This window comes from Leiobunum rupestre, chromosome 11 (assembly GCF_980474605.1).
Source record: "Leiobunum rupestre chromosome 11, qqLeiRupe1.1.hap1, whole genome shotgun sequence".
In the NCBI taxonomy this organism is placed as follows: Eukaryota; Metazoa; Arthropoda; class Arachnida; order Opiliones; family Sclerosomatidae; genus Leiobunum; species Leiobunum rupestre.
Window position 1 is genome coordinate 458,430 of NC_143394.1, and position 22,935 is coordinate 481,364.

The 22,935-nt window shown below is 37.1% G+C and overlaps 2 protein-coding genes across 3 annotated transcripts in view; one reads left to right on the forward strand and one right to left on the reverse strand.

Annotated features, from left to right (window-relative positions):
- Nucleotides 1-1,218: 1,218 nt before the first annotated feature.
- The window catches only part of LOC149921060 (corticotropin-releasing hormone-binding protein), a 63,259-nt gene continuing 41,542 nt past the window's right edge, over nt 1,219-22,935 (reverse strand). The window contains exons 3-9 of the mRNA XM_090163186.1: nt 9,303-9,460; nt 8,895-9,105; nt 7,513-7,697; nt 3,886-3,994; nt 2,973-3,046; nt 2,406-2,509; nt 1,219-1,623 (exon numbers count right to left, since the gene is read on the reverse strand). Coding sequence (XP_090019312.1) covers nt 2,432-2,509; nt 2,973-3,046; nt 3,886-3,994; nt 7,513-7,697; nt 8,895-9,105; nt 9,303-9,460 — 815 coding nt within the window. The 3' untranslated portion in view covers nt 1,219-1,623; nt 2,406-2,431. The remainder of the gene's footprint in view (nt 1,624-2,405; nt 2,510-2,972; nt 3,047-3,885; nt 3,995-7,512; nt 7,698-8,894; nt 9,106-9,302; nt 9,461-22,935) is intronic.
- LOC149921061 (uncharacterized) lies at nt 17,878-19,249 on the forward strand. Of its 2 annotated transcripts, none has more exons than XM_090163853.1 (3): nt 17,878-18,205; nt 18,287-18,318; nt 18,382-19,249. In XM_090163853.1, exons 1-3 carry the CDS (start codon nt 18,142-18,144, stop codon nt 19,222-19,224), a joined length of 939 nt encoding a protein of 312 aa, XP_090019979.1. In that variant the 5' UTR covers nt 17,878-18,141; the 3' UTR covers nt 19,225-19,249. The 2 variants fall into 2 exon arrangements, with proteins under 2 accessions (XP_090019979.1, XP_090019980.1); XM_090163854.1 differs by having other exon boundaries at nt 17,878-18,202.

The following is a 22,935-nucleotide window of genomic DNA, read 5'->3' on the forward strand; positions in this document are numbered from 1 at the left end:
CGAATAGTAATACCATAAGTCTATAATTATGTTCCTTAAGTGTATCAGTTAATATATAAGCCCCTCTAGCCCAACTTTAAATTTCCCCACGCAAACCAAAGCACGTAGAAATCTAGGAGCAACAAACACAGCATGGAGAACGCAAACCGTCAAAAGTCGTGCATTTTCTTGCGTACAGTTTTCATTGGTTAGACGCTTTCGAGGGGTCGGACATTTACCCAAATCCCGTACACTTTGTCTAAAATCACAAAATCTTTTATCTCGCTCTATGCTAAATTAACATTGAAATCCCAAAACGGCTTCAAAAAGTAATGATAAAATCGCCAAAATCTCTACGAAATCCCGTACAAAATAATGGCAAGTGTCCGACCCCTCGGGCGCTTTAATGCGAGCTGCCACCGGAAGGGGGAAAATCAGAAATTGTCTTCCCCCTTTCCGAAAAATGTTCAGCGTGTTTAAAGGCTAGCTGCGTTCTCCTTGAGTTGGGCTGTTGTGTTTGTTGCTCCCAGGTAGAAACTAAACCAGTCGGTCCACAGAAGTCGGAAGAATGATCGGGAAAACATGGGAGGAAATGTCTGATATCCCCCTACAACAACTGGATGAGCTTTAATGGTGGATAATGTTTTTGAAAATGGCGCACCCACATTTTAGAATGAAAAATTCTCTTTTAATTCTAATTATTGTCGTAATAATTACGGTTAATGTTAAATCATTTGAAATGTTGGAGAGAAGAATGTTTCAATCTCAGGAAGTAGGTGTGGATTTTTGAATTTATCTACGATTTCATATCTAAAACTCGGGCTTAAGATACAAAATACCATTCTTAAGAAGCAACGCGGTCTCAGTCTGCGATTCCAAGAGTCGAACTCTTTTTATAACTGAGGTAATGATTAACAGAAAATAGTGTTAAAAATGTAAAATTGCCCAAAGAAATACTAGACTTTGATCTTAGCCAAACGATGTTGAAATTTATTATTCAAATAAATTTTTGGGTACGGCTGTTGCTTTAACATACCCTATGCTGCCTTTAAAGGGAATAGAACCGCGGGTATTTCGTATGGAACACCAATCTTTCCAATATTGGCCGCTCCATGGCTTTAGATGTTTCTGACGATAGTTTGTGAATTATGGCTCAAATTGCAAGGGCCTTGCGTTGAGGTTATTTTCCTTTTTATCGAGAATAACAAAACACCGCGGAGATTATTCGGATTTTTTAATGACATTTCGAAACACTTACAGATTTGAATGAAAACCGTCGAATGTTTTTCTGTCGAGATATTTTTGGTATTTTTTGTTTGAAAACGAAAATATTAGTTCGATTTGGAAAAATTCCTTCTCGACATAATTTATAGTGACGCGCGTTAGCGTGCTTTCCAGAATCAAGATATAATTAAAGATGTATTTAGAATTAAAAGTTACACTTTTAGATTTAACAATGGTTAACGATCGCTTTAACATTTTTTTATTCAAAAATTTCAAGAATGTAGGAATGCAAAAATTACTTTTAACGATGTTTTTTATCAGAATTTATACAGTTGCGAGAAATAATTCGAAGATTATCTTGCCATTTCGTGTTGTTGAGACATTCCGGTTGAGACACTTGTTTTAGTCACTGCTTCGAGCCTAAAACAAACAAGGTATTTTTTAAATTTGAGTAGCAAATGTTTATTGAAATTAATATTTTATACGTTTAATCTTTAGATCAAGATGGCTCATATCAGTTAATGATCGAGTCCCCAATAAGAGTTTAAAACATTTAGACCTTTATCCAAGCCTCTCTACGATACTTTTACGCCCTTAAACAATGATCCAACTTCCAAGCCCTTCTGCCAGAGATTAAAACCCTTGAAATTGTATCCAAGCTCTACAACCAAAGCTCAAACCTTTAAAATTTACCCCAAGGCCGTCTATGAGAGATATAAACCAGGCCCAAGCATTTCGGCTGCCCCATGGCAAAACCTTATAACCAACAAATTTTTGAAAAATTTGATTTTTACGCATCAGTATTACTAAGGCATGTACAAAAGTACTGTAAAAGTTTCAGGAAAAACTCATAAATATTTAACTATTTATGACTTAAAAAATGGTTTTGTATTTTATAATTTTCGCATTAAAACCACGTTAAAATCTTATAACTTAGGTTTTGAAAAAGTAAAAAATATCTCAAAATTACGATCGTGTTGGTAAAAGGTTTTGCCATAGGACAGCCGATTTGCACAAAAGATTTAAGCCTTTAAAAACTGTTCTAAGACCTTCTGCAAGACATTAAAACCACTAAAATAGCTCCAGCCCTTCTACAAAAGTTTAAGACCTTTCTAGATTTACGAAGAGGGAATTAAGATAAATTCCTATTAAACATTGAAAATTTAACATAAAGCTCTGTTGAACTCGAAAATGATCCTTACAGACGAGTTCGTCTCGATGGCAGTCATCAAAGGTCTTCGAGTAGACTTGGGCAAATGTAAGAAGGCGATGAAAGTTCCATCAGAAGGTCGTGGTTGAAGGTCACCTGACAAAAATTAATTACATTATCACATATATGAAGAAAAACAAATATCCTATTATTTAATCTACTCAGACAACATATATCCAACGGGACCAGCAACGCCACACTAAAAATATACGTCTACCTAGGATAGTGGATACATTTTAGTGTCGCCATCATTTGTCCGTTAATGTAAACGTTTAATCTGCCTTTTCAATTAATCAATCATAATATTAATTATTTCACTATTTAATATTTTAATAAGAACGTTGGAAGTTCTTGTTCGTAATAATTCGTACAATATGTAATATTAATTTTTGAGAGCCCCTTCAAAACTTACAAAAACTAACAAAAGATGTCGCATCACTCGACTTAAAAAAATATCAACATTCTACGAGGATAATTTCTCTTTTCCAGTATTTAATAACATTACGAGTCCCGTTGCACGTAAGTAGTCTGAGATCTCTCTCTCTCTCCCTCTGCTTACAGAATTCTCGAATCGTCCGCTCGAAACCAACCGCACCGCTGTGTTGCCGCAAAATATTTCGAAGCTTTTCGGACCTAAACGGGAATGGTTAAACGAAGTTATTAAAACCACAATCTATAAGAAATTATTGGTACGGTTTTGTTAAAAATCTTTCTTCAATAAATATTTAAATTCATGTATATTAACGACCAAAAGCTATCACTACGCCCTCTTTTGGTTACCCTCGAAAACTAGTTAGGTAGGGAATTATCAGACGCTATTTCTATTAGTGTTTGACAGCTAATAGCATAAGGTATTTTTATAGTACGCAATTACGTTTATAAAGTACCGTTCAGACTATGTAATTTTTTTGCTGCCAAAGTAGTTCATATCCAATGTACAATTAATTGGTCACCCTACGTTGTTCACACCATTCCCCCCAACAATTGGTGTATATTAAAATTTTGTGGATAACAATAGTATGACAATTGTCCACAGTCCACACGATAGGTTCCTCTAATGAAATCATCTGTTTTTTTTTTATTATCGTCGACTCTACCTTAATCTCATTGGTTGAATTTCAGATAGTTGTATATCTCAAACAAATTGTACACCGAACCGAAAATAATTGCGTGTTGTTTCTCCAAAAAGTGTAGCAATGTTTGCGGTTCACACTGCTTACTTCACTGCCAACTAGTTGGTCAATTTCGGTGGCCAAATTAACTGGCTTTTAAAAGTTGTATAGTCTGAACGCCACTTTAGAAGATTATGATGGATGAAATATAAGCTAGAAAAGGTTCATATTAGCATTATTATAATTTTAGTTTCCTCCATAGGCACTAACTCGGAAAAGCGTAGCGCCGCAGCGCCCCCTATAGACTCGTTTCGTTTTCGAATCTCAGAAACGTAATTTCCATAATAACGATAAGCTTACTTGGTATAGAATCAAGGCCACAGATATCTTCAACCAGGTTCATTAACCCAGGATCCAGTCCATCTCCGCCTTTGATTTCCACGTAGTCCTCTAGTCCTCTTTTCTTACACTGAAACAAATCAGCAGAATGTTTGAACCAGCCCCAATGTCCAGACGTTTCGATTAGGAACTAAAGTTACAGTCACACGAGCGACTGTACTAGCTAGAATGAAAGTATTTCTACTGAAGGGGAATGGCTATGTCGAGACCATAGATATAGGAAACGTATATAAAGGTCTAGATAAAATATAAAAGGGAGTGAATACGGAGGTGACAGCTAGCAGAGACGTGTAATTTCTGCAGGCTATCCTTATAAGACGCTATCTATCGGTAAGAAAGGTCGTGCTATCGTCGCGAGAGCCATTGTCTCCTGCTTAAAAATTATACTAAAAGTCACCAACAGATGGTGTCTAAATACTACGGCCTGCGGAAAGGTCAAGCACTTAGTACTAAAATGCTAAGAGAGCTCGCGCTCTTGGTCACGTGCCTTCCTCGGTGTCTGCTAGGTGTCAATTCCGTATTTCATGTTAGGCTTAGACGCCCCGAAATTTATCTAGACCTTTATATACATTTCTTATATCTATGGTCGAGACGATCCGTATCCGTCATGATCGAATGAGAGAGGGGGATGAAAAACCTTCACTGGGATGTGCTTCAATCGCGTCAGAAGAGATCAGTTGTAGGGAGCCAACGAGATTCCGGGCTGATTTGATTTGGTTGAGGAGGAAGGAGCCTTCTAAGTTACTGCTAAAGCATCCGGGGGATTGGAAGCAGCGCTAAAAATCGTCTCAACAAAGTCATTTCCCCAAGTAGAGATACAAACGTTCAAAACAATCCATCAAAAAAGATTTAAACTTTACATTTTTCAAAGTAGTTCACATCGAGCCCTACAAAACAACTAAAAATTTTCAAAATGATCTTCTAGTATTATTCGCTACAGCAGGATACACGACGACGAAAAAGGATGTATTGACTACAGTCCAATGAACTTTTACCATTGCTGCAATATCGTTCTATAATTTTTTAGCTTCGTGTATTCTGGCTTAAAACCAGGGGCGTAGGAAAGTTTATGAGTGGACAAATATTTGGAAATTTTACTTCAATTAGACCAAAAATCGAAAGTTGAATTAGAATTCACTCTTACTTTGTTGTTAAAAGTTTTAAACGACAAATTTATCTTTTTCATAAGGGTTGTAAAAACAAATTCACAATATTTCAGGGGAGACAAACACCGGTGTTGTCCCACAGTAGAAAATTTCGGAGGGGACATTGTCCCCTTGTCCACCTGGTTGCTACTCCGCTGCTTACAACAAAAGCTGGAACGCGAGTGCTACATAGCTACCCATAGAAATCTCATAGGTAACTAGAATGCTGCCGCCTACGGCCGAGCTTGTCGCCAGTTCGTTTTGAACCTTCAGCCAAATTAATGAGAGGCCGTAGAGTGGTTCCGCCATGGATTAAATAACCTTACAGGGATAGTTCTCTCTAATACATTTTACTATACTAGGAGTTGAAGATGTTTGTTTCAAACAAGGCTTCCAGATATTTTTGACGACCCCTCAATTTTACCAAAAATAAATAGGGGGAGAAAGTCTGGCACTTGGGTCCAACCGCACGACGTCTTATTTGAGGGGTAAAAATTTTGGGCTTCGGAAATGACTTCCCCCTCGCCTCTTTACAGGGACACAAAGGTCTCGGTTGTACTCCGCCACGATGAAAAATAGTTCTCTATAAAATACGTGAATATTAAACTTTTGCTTTCGATAATTTGGTTAATTTAGTTCCTAAATAACGTAAATATATCATAGAAACTAAAATGCGACATTTTAAAAATAATAACATGACTTTTGAAAAGAAATAAACCGTAACTAGAATAACACTCGCTTAAATCGTGGAGAGCGTGGCGCCATCTAAGAGCAGAGATCGGGACTAATTGGTAAATCTACGATGTTAAGGCCTAACAATTGGCCAGTTTAACTGAAATAATAGCTATAGCTACGAGCTTTTTTTGTTTATTTTACAATTGATATAGTAATTAGTAATTAAAATCAACCGTTTTCGAAGGAAATAATGGTCAGCATTTGTCAGAGAGACTATTTGAAATCGCGAGGCGGTGACATGGTTGCCAGGGAATAAAATTCAAAATTTTCATCTTGAGCGCGGACCGGAATACCACAAATGCACTACTTCGCGCGTAATGTGCTATCCTTATTGGTTAGAAATATCACGTGATCACTAGCTCTTCAAAAAGGGTGTCAAGCATGGTGGAAGGTAAAATCTGAAGGCAGTGATAGACTTTTCCCCATATTTAATTTTGATTTTACCCCTTTACCGATACAAATCCAGAACAAGATTTCTTGACACGTCGCCATCTCGCGGCGGCTTTTGTCGAATTTAATATTTTTCCAACGGTTTGTTTTAATACATTTGAAATTGAAATATTCAATCGTGGTCAGTACCTCAGTGGCTCTGGAGCTTCCTGGTTAAATGTGGGAAATAAATAAGTACTGTGCGAATTTTTTCATATTGTTTTTAAGCCATTTATGTATATCACCTAATTTTTCGTTAAATTGATTATAGGCTTTCAAACTGTAAACAAGTTTTCAATAGATTGGCCTTGGCCTACAAAAATAATAATTTCATCAATCGCGATTGCACCCCATTTGCAATTTTTCCCCCGTGTATCGGTAAAATCGAGACTTTCGGTCGTTGACAATTCTGGCCACCATGGTACGTCTGGAGCAAATATTGTACCCCAGAGAACTATCCCTGTAAGGTTATTTAATCCATGGTTCCGCCAAGGAGGATAATAATCCTCCTTAATTCCGCTACTATCGCGGGAGCTAGGTGACGTCATTCTCTCTGGTGGCATTAGATTCTTGGCAGAACCACTCTTTGAGCTCTGATTGGCTGAGATCAGGCTATCGTCTGCCACGGCGTTTGGTCCATTTGCCAGTTACACGGCAGCATTCTAGTTACCTATGAGATTTCTATGTAGCTACCCGTCCAACATCGCGTTGCTTCGCGAACCAGGCCTGCGTTTAGTAACGCTCAATGGAACCAATGGATTCACAGTTGAATACACGGTTTTTTTTAGGAAACGGTTTTTCCTCCGTAACCTATGTTTGATCTTGATCTCGCCATGACCGAATTCGGTTAATAGCTTTAGTTAGGGCAGTGGTTTTCAACATTTATTTTCCGCGGTACCCTTCGCTATCAGAAACTAAATTCGCGGAACCCCTGAAATTTGAGGATTGAAATATTACCCTGGGGGTCAGTGGATAAAGCCCCCCGCGTTTGGAAAACCCAAACGCCCCAGATATAAAAAAAAATGATTTTTTTTATGAAAAAGTTATTTATAATAATAATAATAATATTTATAATAATTTATAAACAAAACTGCTGAATTAAAAATGTATTAATCAAATCAACACAAATATGAAGTAGAATTATAGGGTTTTTAACCTTTTCATATATATATTTTGAAATGTTTCCGTGGAACCCCTGGAGCCATCTCGCGGAGTTTCGCGGTACACAGTTTGAAAATCACCGAGTGAGGAGATCTTAGCAGTCATGTGACCATAGTACCTTTCTGAGCATTCCTGTTTCGACTTGGTGGTTCCTCGAGTTAAGCATCGTTGATTGTACGCCCACACTCGAAGCCAAGATTTTGATACTCTCCGGATAGATGATGGACACGCTGCAGTTCGTTCTCCGGCCGTAGTTGCGCAGCGTGAACACGCCAGTCGTCTCTTGCAGGATCACGTTACAAGCTACGATGCAAACAGACAATGAAATGATATTACGCAAGTTTCAGACCAGTGAAAAATCTAACTGTTCGGTTTCGCGTCGTCTCTACTGGTACTCAAAACTATTTAATCTACAACTACCACAAATTTTTTGTGAAATAGTCATTAGCTATTTGCTTCGTCTTTATAGTGAAAACGCGCCAAGGCCGGCCCGGCGTTACGGTATGTGGGACCCTAGGCAGTCGCTTCGCTTGCCTTGCCCTAGCCCGGCCCTGGCCGAGGCGTATTAATTTGTACTTCAGTTGAGTATTTCTACCCCTAGAGCCACTTATCCTTTGGGTAATACACTAATTCTACGTCACTTCATACACTTAGCTATCAGTAATTATTTGGATCATCTCGTACACTTGTAGAAACTTTTTATAGACTTATTTTAGAGTTATAGAAACTCGCGTCTAAGCATTGTAAATTTCATTATTATATTACAAAGAAAAGTTATTCTTGTGGTAGTTAGTAATTAATACACTTTTCAATATACTGATAAACATTAAAAAGTTGATTTTTGAAAACCACTAAGTCTTACCAGATGGCGGCAGCAGTCTGAAAAATATTATTAACTTGTTTTTAAAGCGAATATTTCCCAAGATTAACTGTTATTAATAGGGTTTACATAAATATCGCTTAAAATGAGTGTTATTGTAAAAAATCATAGAGTATTTATTAACTTCCAACAGCTTAAGCCATCTAGTATAGATAATAGTATTAAAATCGAGGCGCTAATGGCTACACGTTTGTATTCGTGTAACCACGCCTCTTCCCCCTTTTCACGGGTTATCTGCCCCCTTTCTACCGATAATGGAAGGAGACCTATCTCTTCATGTAGGTATTTTCTCTTCTAGCTAGCATGATAACAAAGGCAAATAATAAAAATCATCAGCCTATTCTTTGACAATTAACGAATTCTTTTAATCGTTTACCTTTAGAAACCTAATCACTCGATTATAAATGAGAAAAACAAGTCATAAATTGCGATTGTAGATGGATAATTTACGTTTGAATTTAAATTTCCCTTCTTCATGCACTGAAATATTTAATAACGCTTACTCTCCCCTTAAGGTAGTACGTAATTTGTGAACGGCCGAAAAGTTGCATTGATCTATATATTATCCGCTATCAGGAATGTATTCTCGGTGTAAACATTTGGTAAGAAAGAACTCTCACGTTTGGCGTTTCTTCTGAATCGGACAGCGACGGTGAAGCCCTCGTGTTGAAGAGGCACTTTGAACGCCAATAATCCGGCGTTTTGAGACATGAAGAACGCTTTCCACGGTTTATTGGAGCCGCAGTATTCGGAGAAACGCTGCGTTTTGGGCTTCGGGTGGTCCAGGTCTCCCGGAAAGAACTGTCCGTTTAGCTCCCAGCCATCGATCACCTAATTACCAAATACAACAAAGACCCATAAATTACACGCGAAAATATAAGCCATTTGCCAAGTTCTCTAAGTCTGGCGTCTCGAGAGAATTCGGACCGGCAAATAGCTCTTTAATTATAAAATCGTATGACTCTTAGACATTAGGACACGACACGTGGAATGATTAAGGAAGACATTAATTCTGAAAATGGACTTACGCTGAGTAATCCGCCTTTGCTGCAGCCAATGTCGAAGTCGACGAACTCGAACTCGACCAGGAACTCGGGAGCCGTGATTATGTACAGCCCGCAGACTTGGCTCGCCCCGGACGAAGAGAACGAATACACGCCCTCTTCCGATCGCACAAATATACACTCTGTTCAAAACAAAATTTAAAACGTATCATATACACTAGCGGCAGAATTAAATATTTGGTAGGGTTCAAAAGTAAAAAACCGAACAAAATAACTAAAATACATTGGTTAATATTTTCCAAACAGTTACTTAGTGTCCGTCTTCGTGTACCCTACTTTAACACACAATAATCACTATCGATAAAATTGCTTTAAAGTTTAAACATTTTAATCTTAATCGTGTTTTTCGTGTTTCCAACTTAACCACACAGTAACCACCATCGATAAAATTGCTTTGTTCAAACATTTGTTCCTTCTCGTGGTTCTTGATTTTCCACCTTTACCCAAATTATCTACAAATCAAATGTATTCGGAAAATTAATAGACTGAAATTTAATTTAGGAAATTTTTCGGATTTAGGTTCGGAGCCGGGGCACACCATTGAAAAAAGTAATAAAATAAAATAAAAAGATTTGTACGTACAACCATACGTTTCGGGGGCATGTGCCTTGTGTACTACGCTACTGTTGGGAGCGATAATACATTCATTGCACGCCCTTCTTAAGTCAAAATATCCGATAACTGAAGATATTCAGTTAGTATCAGCTTAAACATTTATATTTCGGTCAGATTCATGATCCCAAGTAACCGCTCTGAACTAATCTGCTACAATTCATTTCACAAGATTTAGTGATTCAGTTAGTAGAGCAGTTTTCTGACGTTTAGTATAGTAAATAAAATCAAAATAAACATTAATAAAAATTCCGAAAGGAGTTTAATCGAGGAATATGAGAAATCGATAACTGTGAGACTGCTGAAATACGGTCACCTTCTGTCGGACGAAATGCATTGAATTCAGCTTATTTTAGGGTTTAATCTATTTAATTCGCATTGACACCGGTATCAACTGATTTCATAATAATAATAATAATAATAATAGGCGCAAGTCAGCTGGCGATTTTTAATGCCTTTGAAGCCAGGTGTCCGGGTTACAATGCGTATGAGGGTGTTGGCAAGCCCTTCATGCCAAGCGAGTCAACAGCTCCCTCCACTAACCATTCCCGTTAACCTCAAGTCTTATGAAAAGTGGAAACCCAAGAGCTCGGGAAAAAAACACCTTTATCCAGTGGGTATAAAACTTTCAAACTCAACACAGAAGCAAAAATGCAGATAACCTGATATCTGATCTATCGAAATTATTTTCTAGGATCAGAGAACGCAACTGGTTTCTGAGAATCGGTTGGAAGCGCTACAGTTTTCCAAGGTATAAATATGAAAATTTGACGCCTTTGCGTGAAATTAATAAAAACACTTGGAATGTCTAAGGTTCCATTGGGATGGTGATACGAAAGCGCGTCGAGAAAAAGGCGGGGCTTAACTACATCAAGTGTAAGACGTAACATGACATTTCAAATTCATTAGCTCTAGGTTTGACGCGAAAAGAATGCGTCGTCATGGTAACAAATAGGCGATCTTCCCACGCAAAAAAAGGCTTATAAAACAATGGATTTAAAAACCACAATTTGTTATCGTACTTAATATTTTTAAGTAAATATAACGTTCTTCGTGAAAGAAAATTATGTGTAGTGATACCTAATTTCCGGTATTTGTATGTTTATAAAAGAGATAATCAGGTAAGCTAATAATATAATAACCATGATTAGGCTTAATGACGAGGTTTCGTCGAATTAGGGTAGCGAGGCGCGAGAGTTTTTCTCGTGAGTTTTCCCGCCAAAGGACACGCCCGTTTCTACGAGCTTCATCACTGCCGTAAAAATCTTAATTAGACATTCCAAGTGTATACCTATATAGTTTGCTGCTAATAACTAATCACTAATAGTATTCTCGATAACAAGTATTGCAAAATGAGAGTGATCTGTTTCAAAGAGGCTATAGTATTATCTGTGAAAAAAAAAGATTTCCTCTCTTTTTCCTTATTCGGATTATAAGGTATGCATTTTCCCATAAAATAAATATGCAACTCTCTTCCCAAGCAATATTACCTCCGGGATCTGCTCTCTATTAGACAGGCGAGATCTTTCGGAGAAGTCCGAAGGGAGACTCCATAAAACATTGGTCGATTCAGCAAGAACAATTGATCGAATCCACCGTGTTTACAAAATGAGCTCTCTCTCTAGTAACTACTGTTCCAACCGTACCAGCAAAACATGAAAACATAAAATGAAACAGATAATGACGATCGCAGAACCGACGAAAGGATTTGGAAAAATGAATTTGACATTTGCCGTATTTATGGAAAATGTCACTTTACAAATTGAATTACCAACACAAGAGGCAATATTGTAATCGTACGACGCAGAAACACTGCTAAAATTGTTGCTCAGATTCGTAAAATTAATTAAATGCATCTGTACTTCGACCAACGAACGCGAGAACGAACGAGAAATCCACAAACTACTCGATTTTCGTCTGCTAAGCAGACGCTTTGTCTTTCGTAATAGCAAATCGTTCGGAAGTTGGCCGCTACGTGGATCTATGTAAACTGAAAAGCTTATTTGGTACGTATTGGCGTTGCCTTCATCGAATTTTATCCCTTTGTTTTGTCAATTCAATATAGGCAAAGCAAAAATAAAGAGAGATGGATTATAGTTTCAATCGAGTTAGAGAGATGGCGCCAGGGGTTCCACGAAGCTATATTTATTCTAATAATATGGTTTGAAAAGCGAGAAAATCCGAAGATTTGACATTGACGGTTTCATTTCGATCAATAATTTCCTCCTCCCAGTCACGATGTAATTACAGTAGGGATCTACCGTAGACTAAAGAGTTTCGTAAACGAAAATTCTTTCGTTTAATCTTTTCAAAGTAATTATTTTTAGTGTAATAATTAACGTTATTTTTTTATTATATTGGCTGTTTATGTTTAGATTTTAAGTTTGTATAAGAGTTTAGTTGTCTTAAACGTTTTTAGCTTGTTTATTGCAATTTAAAACCAATTTAATAGTAATATCTAAAGCTAGTTTTATCTCGTCCTTGGTTACACTTTACCTCACAATATTCATCGCCGGATATCACATCATACCTCAACCATTAATTAGTCCATGCCTCAACCATGGATTAAGCCTCAACTGTAACTTATCGTTGTGCGTGTAAACAAGAAATACTACTGGTTTTTCGAACTCCAGTACCAAACAACGTCCGATGATCGTATTGACAAGTGCGATTGCTGCTAGTAGCGCTCTTCGTTGTTTTAGGGTAAAAAGTCTGTAAGATCTATTCCTATTCCGTAGTGGCAAATTCAGACGCGTGAGTTTTTCATAGGTTAGCTAGCTCACTGGGTAAACTTGGGGAACCTATCTTACTTTACCGAAATGCCAACTTGGCTTAGTGTGAAATGGGAATTTGAAGTTCAATTACCATAATTATCCACAATTACTACCCTAAATTTCCGAAACAATTTATACTTAAATTACGAAAACCAAGAAATTCGAAAAAATATTTCCCCATAATTTGACTTTCACATTTTACCTTGATATTTGCCTACGCGATGGCATAGTACCTGAGTACAAAGAGTATAAAAACTACGTAACGTAGTTTTTATACTCTTTGCTGAGTAGACGTGTCAAAAGTTACCACTCGCGTAATTTAACATACATCAGCCTACAGAACCGTAGTTACAAGACTTTTTGTACGAACTAATAGCTATTTTTAGTATTAGCAAACTTTGTAATCTAAGCCGAAAGAAAAATAACGGCGCCGAAGAAATGTAACTTCCTAATCTTTCGACGAAAAGCAACAAGGCTTCTTTAAATTCCTAATTGAGGGCCTAGGCTTAAGTCTACGACGAATTAATTACAAATTCATAATGACAATCCCCCCACGGAAAAAAATGAGCGAGCTACTTGGCGTTTTGGGCACACTAATTAGAAAGCGGAAGGAATTGCAAAGAGCCACGAAATTTATTCCTCCTAAAACTAATCGCACCGCGAACTGAAATGTAGGCCTATAATTTCATTAAAACGAGAAAACTTGGAACGACGAACGACCGCGGAAAAGTGAGACCTCATTGTACCGTGCAGTAATAAGACCGTGATTAAGCTTACCTATATTTCGCTCAATTGCAGAAATAAGAATTTTATAACCAAAAGCAAAATATTATTATTATTATTTCTGTGGGGGCTCTGCCCTCGTTTGGTTTTTCCTGTGGGGGCTCGAGCCCCAGAGCCCCCACGGGATCGCCGTCACTGAATAATTAAATAGCTGATTATAAAAACTGAAGTATTCGTAAACAGATTTCGAAATAGCTTTATTTATTAACAGTAGTAGTCGTAAACAGATTTCGAAATAGCTGGTTTATTAACAGTAGTAGTCGTAAACAGTTTTCTCAATAGCTGATTTACAAACAAACAGCAGTAGTAAACATTTCTAAATAGCTAGTTTGAAAACAGCAGTAGTCGTAAACAGATGTCTAAATAATTGATTTACAAACAGCAGTAGTCGTAAACAGATTTTTAAATAGCTAGTTTACATATACAATATAGCGGGAATTCAAAATGACGGTATAATTCAATGGCAATTTCCAAAAATATCCCCACCGGCATTTCAGGTATGTTTCCCGTGGCACTGTAGCCTCGTGGAAAGCATCAAGATATCGTTCGTACAATCCAGGCTCGAATACTGGAGTGCTAATATTTAAGATATAAATTAAAGGTGTAATAATATTGAAATTAATTTGGTTTCTATCAAATAGGGGACGTCATGTGACAATTTTGGGTATACGTCACTAACTTGTAAGCTGTAGCTCTTGAAGGTAGAAAGCACGCGCTGCAGTCGCGAGACCCTTCGCAATCTGAAGCCCGCGTGCAAAACTCTCGTGAAAGTAAAACTCTTAAATAACTTGCGCTCGTGACACAGATAAAAAACCATTTTATTTCATATTTGTTTCTATAGACAATCTTTATACAATATCTATGCAGGGTGGTTATGAAAAATTTTGAAGGAGTTGTAGGGGGTGAGTTGAGAAGTATGCCTGTTTTTTTCCCATTTTCCTACGATGAACCTACTAGCCCCTGGAAGTAGGCTGCAACAAGTGCAAACTAAGCAGCAGGGAACATTAAGGTTTGGGTTTGTGTGATAGGTAAAAAAGGACTTTGTAAACAAATCGAGGTAACCAACGTAAAAAAGTAAACTTAAACAGTATTTAAAGTCCCTGCTGCTTGATTTTGCGCTTGGTGCAGCCTACTTCCAGGGGCTAGTAGGCCACACTTTGAAGCTCTCTGGCGCCCTTTTAACTCATCTTATGAAAATGGGGAAAAACAGGCATACTTCTCAACTCACCCCCTACAACTCCTTCAAATTTTTCCATAACCTTTGAAACACCCTGTATAATACCTTTAGAAAGGGTAATTTTTCTAAATATATTCGGTATAGAATAGTTAAGGTATTATGGATAGAAATACTTTGGAATGATTTGATCTAGGGGTTTTCCTTTAGACATATCCAAAGAATTATATAGCTCCCCATAAATGTTTTATAGAGTTCTGTAGGATTCTTTGGTAAATTTGTTGAAAATGCTTTTACTGGGATGTCATTATATTGCCAGCTCTAGAATATAATTATTATAAGTATCGGAAACAAACTTCGAATCCTTTTTAAGAAATCTGCGCGCCAAAATTGGCTCAATTGGCGGCAATAAGAACAAAGTAGGCAGCCCGTATCCCGAGATTAATCCCATCAGAGTAATTCGATTCGAACCACGACTGCGGAAGGGCCCTAATGGACACAAATCGATTCCGCAACTAGGGCTTTCGCAGCTTCTGTTATCGTACACCAACTGCGGAGTGACCCATCGAACCGCGACTGACCAGCATCCGCGGAGGAGCAGGTGGGCCAATTACATCGGACGCTCTCGGAAAGATAAAAATATCAACTTCCGAGGAATTCAATGAAAAACGATCTGATATTATCGGACCGTTAAATCTAGGAGCAACAGACACAAGGAGAACGCAGCTAGCGTTTAAACACGCTAACGAAGGGTTGTGTACGAATTTCATTGGACGAGCGTCACGAGCCTTTACGCTGAACGTTTTACGGGCGGGGGGGAAGACAATTTCCGAATTTTCCCCTTCCGACGCAAGAAAATCCACGACTTTTGACGGGTTGCGTCGAGGGGTCGGACATTCCCAAAAAAAGCGTACAGGATTTCGAAATCTCTGTGATTTCGCGATTTCGTCAAAGATTTCGTGATTTCGTCAAAGATTTCGCGATTTTATAAGATTTCGCGACTTTGTCAGAGATTTTGCGATTTCGTCAAAGATTTCGCGATTTCGTCTGAGATTTCACGATTTCGTCAAAGATTTCGCGATTTCGTCAGAGATTTCGCGATTTCGTCAAATATTTCGGGATTTCATAAGATTTTGCGATTTCGTCAGAGATTTTGAAATTTGGTCAGAGATTTTGCGATTTCGTCAGGGATTTCGCGATTTCGTCGGAGATTTCTTGCGAAGTGTACGGGATTTTGTACAAATGTCCGACCCCTCGGGTTGCGTTCTACTTGTGTGGGGTGTTGTGTTTGTTGCTCCTAGGTTAAATCTTGGAGGAATAAAACAAGTATACAGGAGTTGCGGAGAGCTGCGAAATCGGTTTCGTCAGTGACTGTGAACTCGCGCGAGACGGAGGGGTTCAAACGCGACTAGCGCCAGCTGCATACGGAATTTTGCAACTATTCTCATTTTATATCATTGTTTTCGCGTCGTCTGGTTTGTTTTGAAACATTTCTAAATTCTTTGCACCTTTTTCCAAAATGACTCGTATTTGTTTGGAGGAATAAAACAAACCAGACGACGCGAAAACAATGCTATAAAATGAGAATAGTTACAAAATCCCGAATGCAGTTGGCGCTAGTCGCGTTTGAACCCCTCCGAATCGCGCAAGATCACGGTCACTGACGAAACCGATTTCGCAGCTCTCCGCAACTCCTGTATACTTGTTTTATTCCTCCAAGGTTAAATGGAGTAGGCAGTAGCGCGTAAGATGGTAGATCAACGAAATTATATTTTTGCCACTAGGAGTCCTGTTGATTGACTGCTAGGATGAAAACTCCGAAGGAGCTTAGTGGCTAGTGGCCGAGATTCTGCTTAACACCGAATTGCGTAAACCTGGGGAAAACATTTATAGTACTTTATCAGGAAACTATGAATGAATACACTTAGTCCAAATTTTGGCCAAACTTCGAAAAAATTGCTACTGGGCTGAATTTTGGCAGGCACCTCCATTTAGTCGTTAAAAAGAAAATATCAAAAATCCCCAATATTTGATTGTGATCCCAATTATTTGAGCGAAATAGGCGCGCAAAAGTAGGGCCCGGCTATTTTGTACAAGACCGGTTTTATGGAATGAGTCATAGTTTTGGCGCAATTGCAGATTAAACGTTGTACCCGAAACACGTTTTACAATTGGGCGTCTTCCTTGGCCGCTTTCCAAGTTGACTATGGACAGATTTGGTTGAGTGTGAAAAGGGGAATTTTAACAACACTTTATACTACCTTTAAAAAGGCTTTTAACTTCGTATAGACGAAACCAAAAGTGGATCAAATAAAAGTAATTAAGGGCCCATAGAGCAACGCTAAAATCATTCGACACATTTGAAATCACGCGCCTAAGCGATTCGTGACCACCAAGCGGAGAGGTAGGGAAACAACTCTAATTTCCCGAGGGATGCTGGGAACTTTTTGAAAGGGAGCTAGGATAAAATACATGTAACGATTGCAGGACCAAAAACTTGTTATGTATTCGTGGCTGCGCAAATTACTTTGCGTAAATACCAAAAAAATTAACAGAAGGGCAAGGGTCAAGGTTCGTAAAAATGCGTACTTGGATTAATGCTATTATTATAATCCAAAATATAATGTTGTGATATACTTTTGTGATATAATGTTGTGATATAGTTTTGTGATATAATGTTGTGATATAGTTTTGTGATATAATGTTGTGAAGACTTGTGATAATCAAAACCAAAATGCGTGATATTGATAGTCCTCCAATTTGTGATATTTTAACTGATGAGGTAACTGCTTTCGATGAAGATATAATAAGCCCTAATAACCATGACAAGAATGAAGACAATGCTAACCCTAATCCATTAACAACATTGCCAACTTTAAATGAGTATATTCAAAATCAAACCAATGAAGAAAATCATATTAAAGAATGCCAACAAAGATTTGAACTACACGAAATGTTGATGAGAGATAAAAATGTTAACATTCATTTTGAAAACCTAATTCAGTCTTTTTTATCATTGAAAGAAACCATTGATTCCAGAAATACCGCAACCCTCAAAAGAAAACTTGGGAAAAAAGACTTAATGGGGCAATTAATTATAGAGTACTTTGAAGAAGCAAAAACATTGGAAGAAAACCTTATTCCTAAAATAACGCGCATAACTATATTGTATTTCTCTGAAGATTTAGAACCGGTTCTGAGTTTTTATGCGAACAGTGTTTTTGAATATCTATTGACTGATTCTTTGGCAGTTTGGAGATAAAGAAAAACCTCTACTACTAACTGTGAAAGCTTAAGCTACGGAAAAGAACCAGAAACAATTAGAGGCCTATACACTTTAGGAGGAGGCACGCTTGGAGAAATTTGGAGAAGAACGAAGAGAGCAAAAGAAAACAAAAACTTATCATTGCAACAGAACATTGAAAATACAGAAATTTATAAAGCAACTTTTGAAATTAGAATGACCAACGAAATGAAATTAGTTTATTTACCATTTGAGTTGATAAATAGAGATTTGAAAGGTGGTAAGTTTTTTCCTCGACCCAACTTTTTGCCTTTTATCAGGCGTGTATTGGAGGACACTAAAGAGCTAGTTAACCCAACAGATTTCAAGGAGCATGGGCGAGCAATGATATCCGTAAGTTAATTTAATCTAAGGACCTCTATGGCCGTTAAATTAACTCAATATTTTACAATTTAGGTAGCTGTAGGGACAGTTAGAAAAAACCTGGATCAGTACGAGGCAATATTTAACAACAGTATTAAAGAAGAAAATGTTACGTTGGAAGAAAATATACAACATCGCCTATTTCTAATGTGGGTATGGAAAATTGTGCATGCTACCACTGAAGAATTTATTTCGGGTAATGCAAAGAAAAAAATGTCAAAAGGCGGGCAGAATTTAAGAGACAATCTTTATGCAAAGAAACAGAAACCAAAGAGAGGACGTAAATCTCAATCCCAAACTGATGACCCTGAAAAAGAAAAACTTAATAGTCAAAAACCTAAAAAGTCAAAGTCTAGTCAAAAGGAACCCACCAAAGAACAAGTGATCCAATCTAAATCCAAGAATTCAAAACCGAAAAAGGGTAGTAAAGATGAAGCCAACGAAGTGCGACTGATCAGCGTTAAATCCAAGAATTCAAAATTGAAAAAAACTAGTCAAGGTAAAAACAATGAAGAACTGACCGGAGCTAATCCTAAAAATTCGAACCCAAAAAAGACTAGTCAAGATAAAGACAACAAAGAAGAACTTACCAAACCTAAACCCAAAAGAGTTAGTCAAGATAAAAGGAAAGTGAAAAATTTTATGAAAGCTAAACCAAAGAATGCCGAACTTGTAATTGTTGATGCAAAACCCGTGATGGAGCCCATCAAGATTAAACGAAGGAAAAAATCTGAAGCAAATAGTAGAAGTGAAAGTGTTAAAGAGGGGCCTCAAGTAGTAGAAAACTCACCAATAACTTCTCAGCCGTCTACATCGGGTAGAATAACTTCCAGAAAAAGGATAAAAAAATTATTGGACTTTTATATTTATGAGTAGCTCTAGAAAATAAACTTGCGAGTTTTGAGTCATTTTAAATTGTTTATTAAAAAAAAATGATACTTATGTTTTTAACAAATGGATAAATGTTCCTGCCATAATGTACTTATTTAAAGGTCAACTACATAAATCTTCGGTTTACTCTGTCTTTCACTGGAAGTAGGCTGACCGCAATACACGTGCGCCATGCAGTCAGCCTATTTCCAGTGAAAGACAGAGTAAACCGAAGATTTATGTAGTCGGCCTTTAAGTACCATGATGTTTTTAATAAGTTTTCCAAATAAAATTACTTTGATTTATTTGATCTTTCAATAACACACCACTTTCAAATTAATTTCCCCATATTTTCAAAATAAAATTGGTTAATGTTTTTATAGTTTAGCTTCCCTTAAATACAGTGGCACATCTCTGTAATCTTTGTTTCCCGAATGATGACCATGAATATTTCTTTTAATTAATATAGACTTTTTAGCTGTAGAATAATTAACACTTGATAATTTGCTGCCTGAGGAGAATTTAAACTGACTAAACAGACTCTCGACTGCACTGCCGTTAACTCTACTGGGGGCAATGAAATAGCCAGGGTTACGAGAGATGAAGTCTTCACATAATGACAGGAAACCAAATACCGATATTCTTAAAAGGTCCCAAGTTTGCCACGAGATGAAATCTTTTTGCGTTGACTTGTTTAATTCAATTTCAGGGTTACTTTTTATCAAGTCACTCACCCAGCATTCAAAGTAATCATATCCTTTACGAATAGAGGTTAAAATTTCACTATCCATACTAGAAACCTTCTTTTGACAAATCAACCCATTTTCAAATAATTGATTACAGGCTCTTAAATATCTGTAGCACTGAAAAGCTTTCATTCTTTCAGTATGTGATCTACCGATGTCCTCGTGGAAGGCACATAGCTCTGATAAAACATTTTCTTGTTGAAAAATCTTAGAGGGTATGACGCTTAACCGAGTCCACGAATCTCGAACTATGTAACTTTCTTGCAGCTTTGGTTCAAATCTTAAAAGACCTTTTTCTTGTCTTTCATCTTCCCTTTTTTTTAAGTCGATAAGTTGTTTCCACCCAAATCTAAATCCACAAAGACTATAGTCTTTCGGACCTCCATTTCTAGATGCATATAACGCACCTATCATATTCTTTAACTGATGGGTGGGACAAATAACAAAATATATTAAGCGGCCTTTTCGAAATGGATTAGGGAAAGAAGGGTTGACCGAGAAATCAAGACCAGTTGCAGTTTTCTTATATCCGAAACTCCACGTTGTCGCATTGTTGTTAATTTTATAAGAGTTAAGTTTTCACTCGCTCCATCACACACAATTCCAATAGTGGAAAAATTATACGCCTCAAGTACTCTAATAGTTTCATAAAGGCAAGCAAGAACAAAACTATGTTTCACTGAAGAGCTTGACGTAAAATAGGGCCCAATTACATCATATCCTGAAGACATATCCCTCCATAGAAATTGCAAAATGTACTGAGCCGCAGAAGGAGTTGTTTTGTTTCCGTCTTCAAATATATCATGCAGGTTAATAAATTCATCTTCAGTCATTGCTAGTCCAATAAATTCGTGTGATTTCGAATTCCATATGATCTTGTCTATCACTTTAACCTCATCATAGATCAGTACACCCTCTCCAAGAGGGACCTTTTCATTTTTACAATGTTTTTCACTTTGAAAATCTGCATTTTTTGCAGCCTCGTCTTGCAGGTACTTGTGATCAATGCCTGGTTTGCTATTCAAATGTTTTGTTTTGTTTTTTAGAGAACTAACGCTAGGAAGCTGGAGAATTTTAAATGATTTTAACGCTTCGTACGCTGCTGGGCTTCTCGAATAAATGGATAAAGCAATTCGATAAGTAATGGAACTCCAAGTGTTGCTTTTTGAACCAGTTTCACATTTAAGTTGGTCGGATAAGAAATCTGTTGAATCCTTTTTTTGCTGAACAAACGATTCATTTTCCCAGTTTTTTGTTAATGAAGCCTGAAATTCACTGGTTCCTCCAATGTTGGTGATCGACTCTTGAACTTCTTTTGAGAAATTTTGATTTAAAATCTGGACAATTTTGGACATTTGTGTAGAATTATTTTCGCTCAGTGTAAGATTTCTGTCTTCCAGGATTTTTTCATTTTTTTTTTCTTTTTGCAGCAGTACGTTTCTAGCGCTAGCTAGTTTACGCAACCTCAAAGTTTTAGACGTTGGTGTTAAATAAGATGCTTTATAATGACTGTCTATTTTAAGCCTTTTAAATTTTGTTGTTGGAGTTAATTCTGCTTTTCTTTTTTGGGCTCGTCCTAGATAATTTGTTAAGCTTATGCAACTACTACATTTTTGAATTCTTTCAATTTTTCCTCTCTTCTTTTCCGAAAGATGAAATATTGGGCAATCTTGTGATTGGTAGCGAGGAAAGGGGTGGTTGTAAAATTGAAGTTTTGGGTTACAAACCCCTTGAACTTTATCTTTCAATATACCAGAACAATATACGTAATTTTTTTTTACTAATAAGTTGAGAATATCTTCAAACTTTTCTTGGTCAAAAATGTTACTGGTAATGAGATTAAATACTTCAGTCGGTTTAAAAACTACGGATAAAGTACACTTTCCAGATTCGGTGAGTAGAATGTTTATTGGTTCAATGTCTTCTTCAATGAGGCCCAGTAGCGAAGGAACGAAGGCTAGAGCATGTTCTCCTCGAATAATATTTTTAATCTAAGGAAAACAAATTTTAATTTAAAATTCGCTCACACCATAAATACAAACGTGGATCAATTATTTGATCCACTTTTGATAAATGCTTATTTAGATTACCTCAAATGTAACATCTTCATACTGCTGTTTGTTGAGGGTTTGTAAAACTTCAATTGGAAACTTTTCTAAGACAGGGTCTTTTAGTTTAAGATTATGAAGCGTAAAATTTCCATCAATTTGACATGAAAAATCTCTCATGGGATTAGTTATGGTTGAATCAGTTTCAGAACACTTGTTTGCTTTCCCTTTGGGTGAAATAATTATATCGCGGCTGCACTGAGTTGCCTTTTCTTCAGATTTTTCTTGTCTTAAATTTAATTCATCAGTTGCTTGGCAATACACATTTTTGGAGTTTATGGTATATCCAGTTGTGGTTGTAGGCCTTTGCACTTGCTTTGAAAGTTTAGATAAGTTTGTAATATCACAATTCGTCGCCTTATTCTTTGTAATTTTTCTATTTATCAAATAATAATTGTATTGCGTACTTTTATCCATCTTTAGAAAAACATGAATTAATTTATACTAACTTAAAAAATTTAAATACCCATTTTAACAATTTAACCGAGAAATAACGCCCAACTTTTCGCGCCTATTTTGAGAGGTCGAAGAGGGTTACCCAGAAGACCCTGCGCGTTTTTTTTTTTGTTGGGAACGTGCCGAATTACTCCACCCGCCCTCTCGAACTGCTTCCCGACTTACGGGTAGACGCGTGACGTCAAATGAGTCGAATGATTTTAGCGTTGCTCTATGGGCCCTTCATTACTTTTATTTCATCCACTTTTGACGAAACTATATACTTCAACCTTGGATTAATTAACGCATAGGGATATTCCGGTTTAGCAAAAACCTGGAAACCTAAGCTAATGGCGCTCTAGCGGTGAGAAAGTTCCCAGCTATATCAGCGCAAGCGCAAAAAACGGGGAGTTTATTTTTCGAACTAG

Coding starts and splice junctions, on each gene's coding strand:
- LOC149921061 (XM_090163853.1), top strand. CDS start 18,142: ATGACCAACGAAATGAAATTAGTTTATTTACCATTTGAGTTGATAAAT. Junction 18,206..18,286: donor AAATAGAGATTTGAAAGGTG/GTAAGTTTTTTC, acceptor TTAACCCAACAG/ATTTCAAGGAGCATGGGCGA. Junction 18,319..18,381: donor ATGGGCGAGCAATGATATCC/GTAAGTTAATTT, acceptor TTTACAATTTAG/GTAGCTGTAGGGACAGTTAG.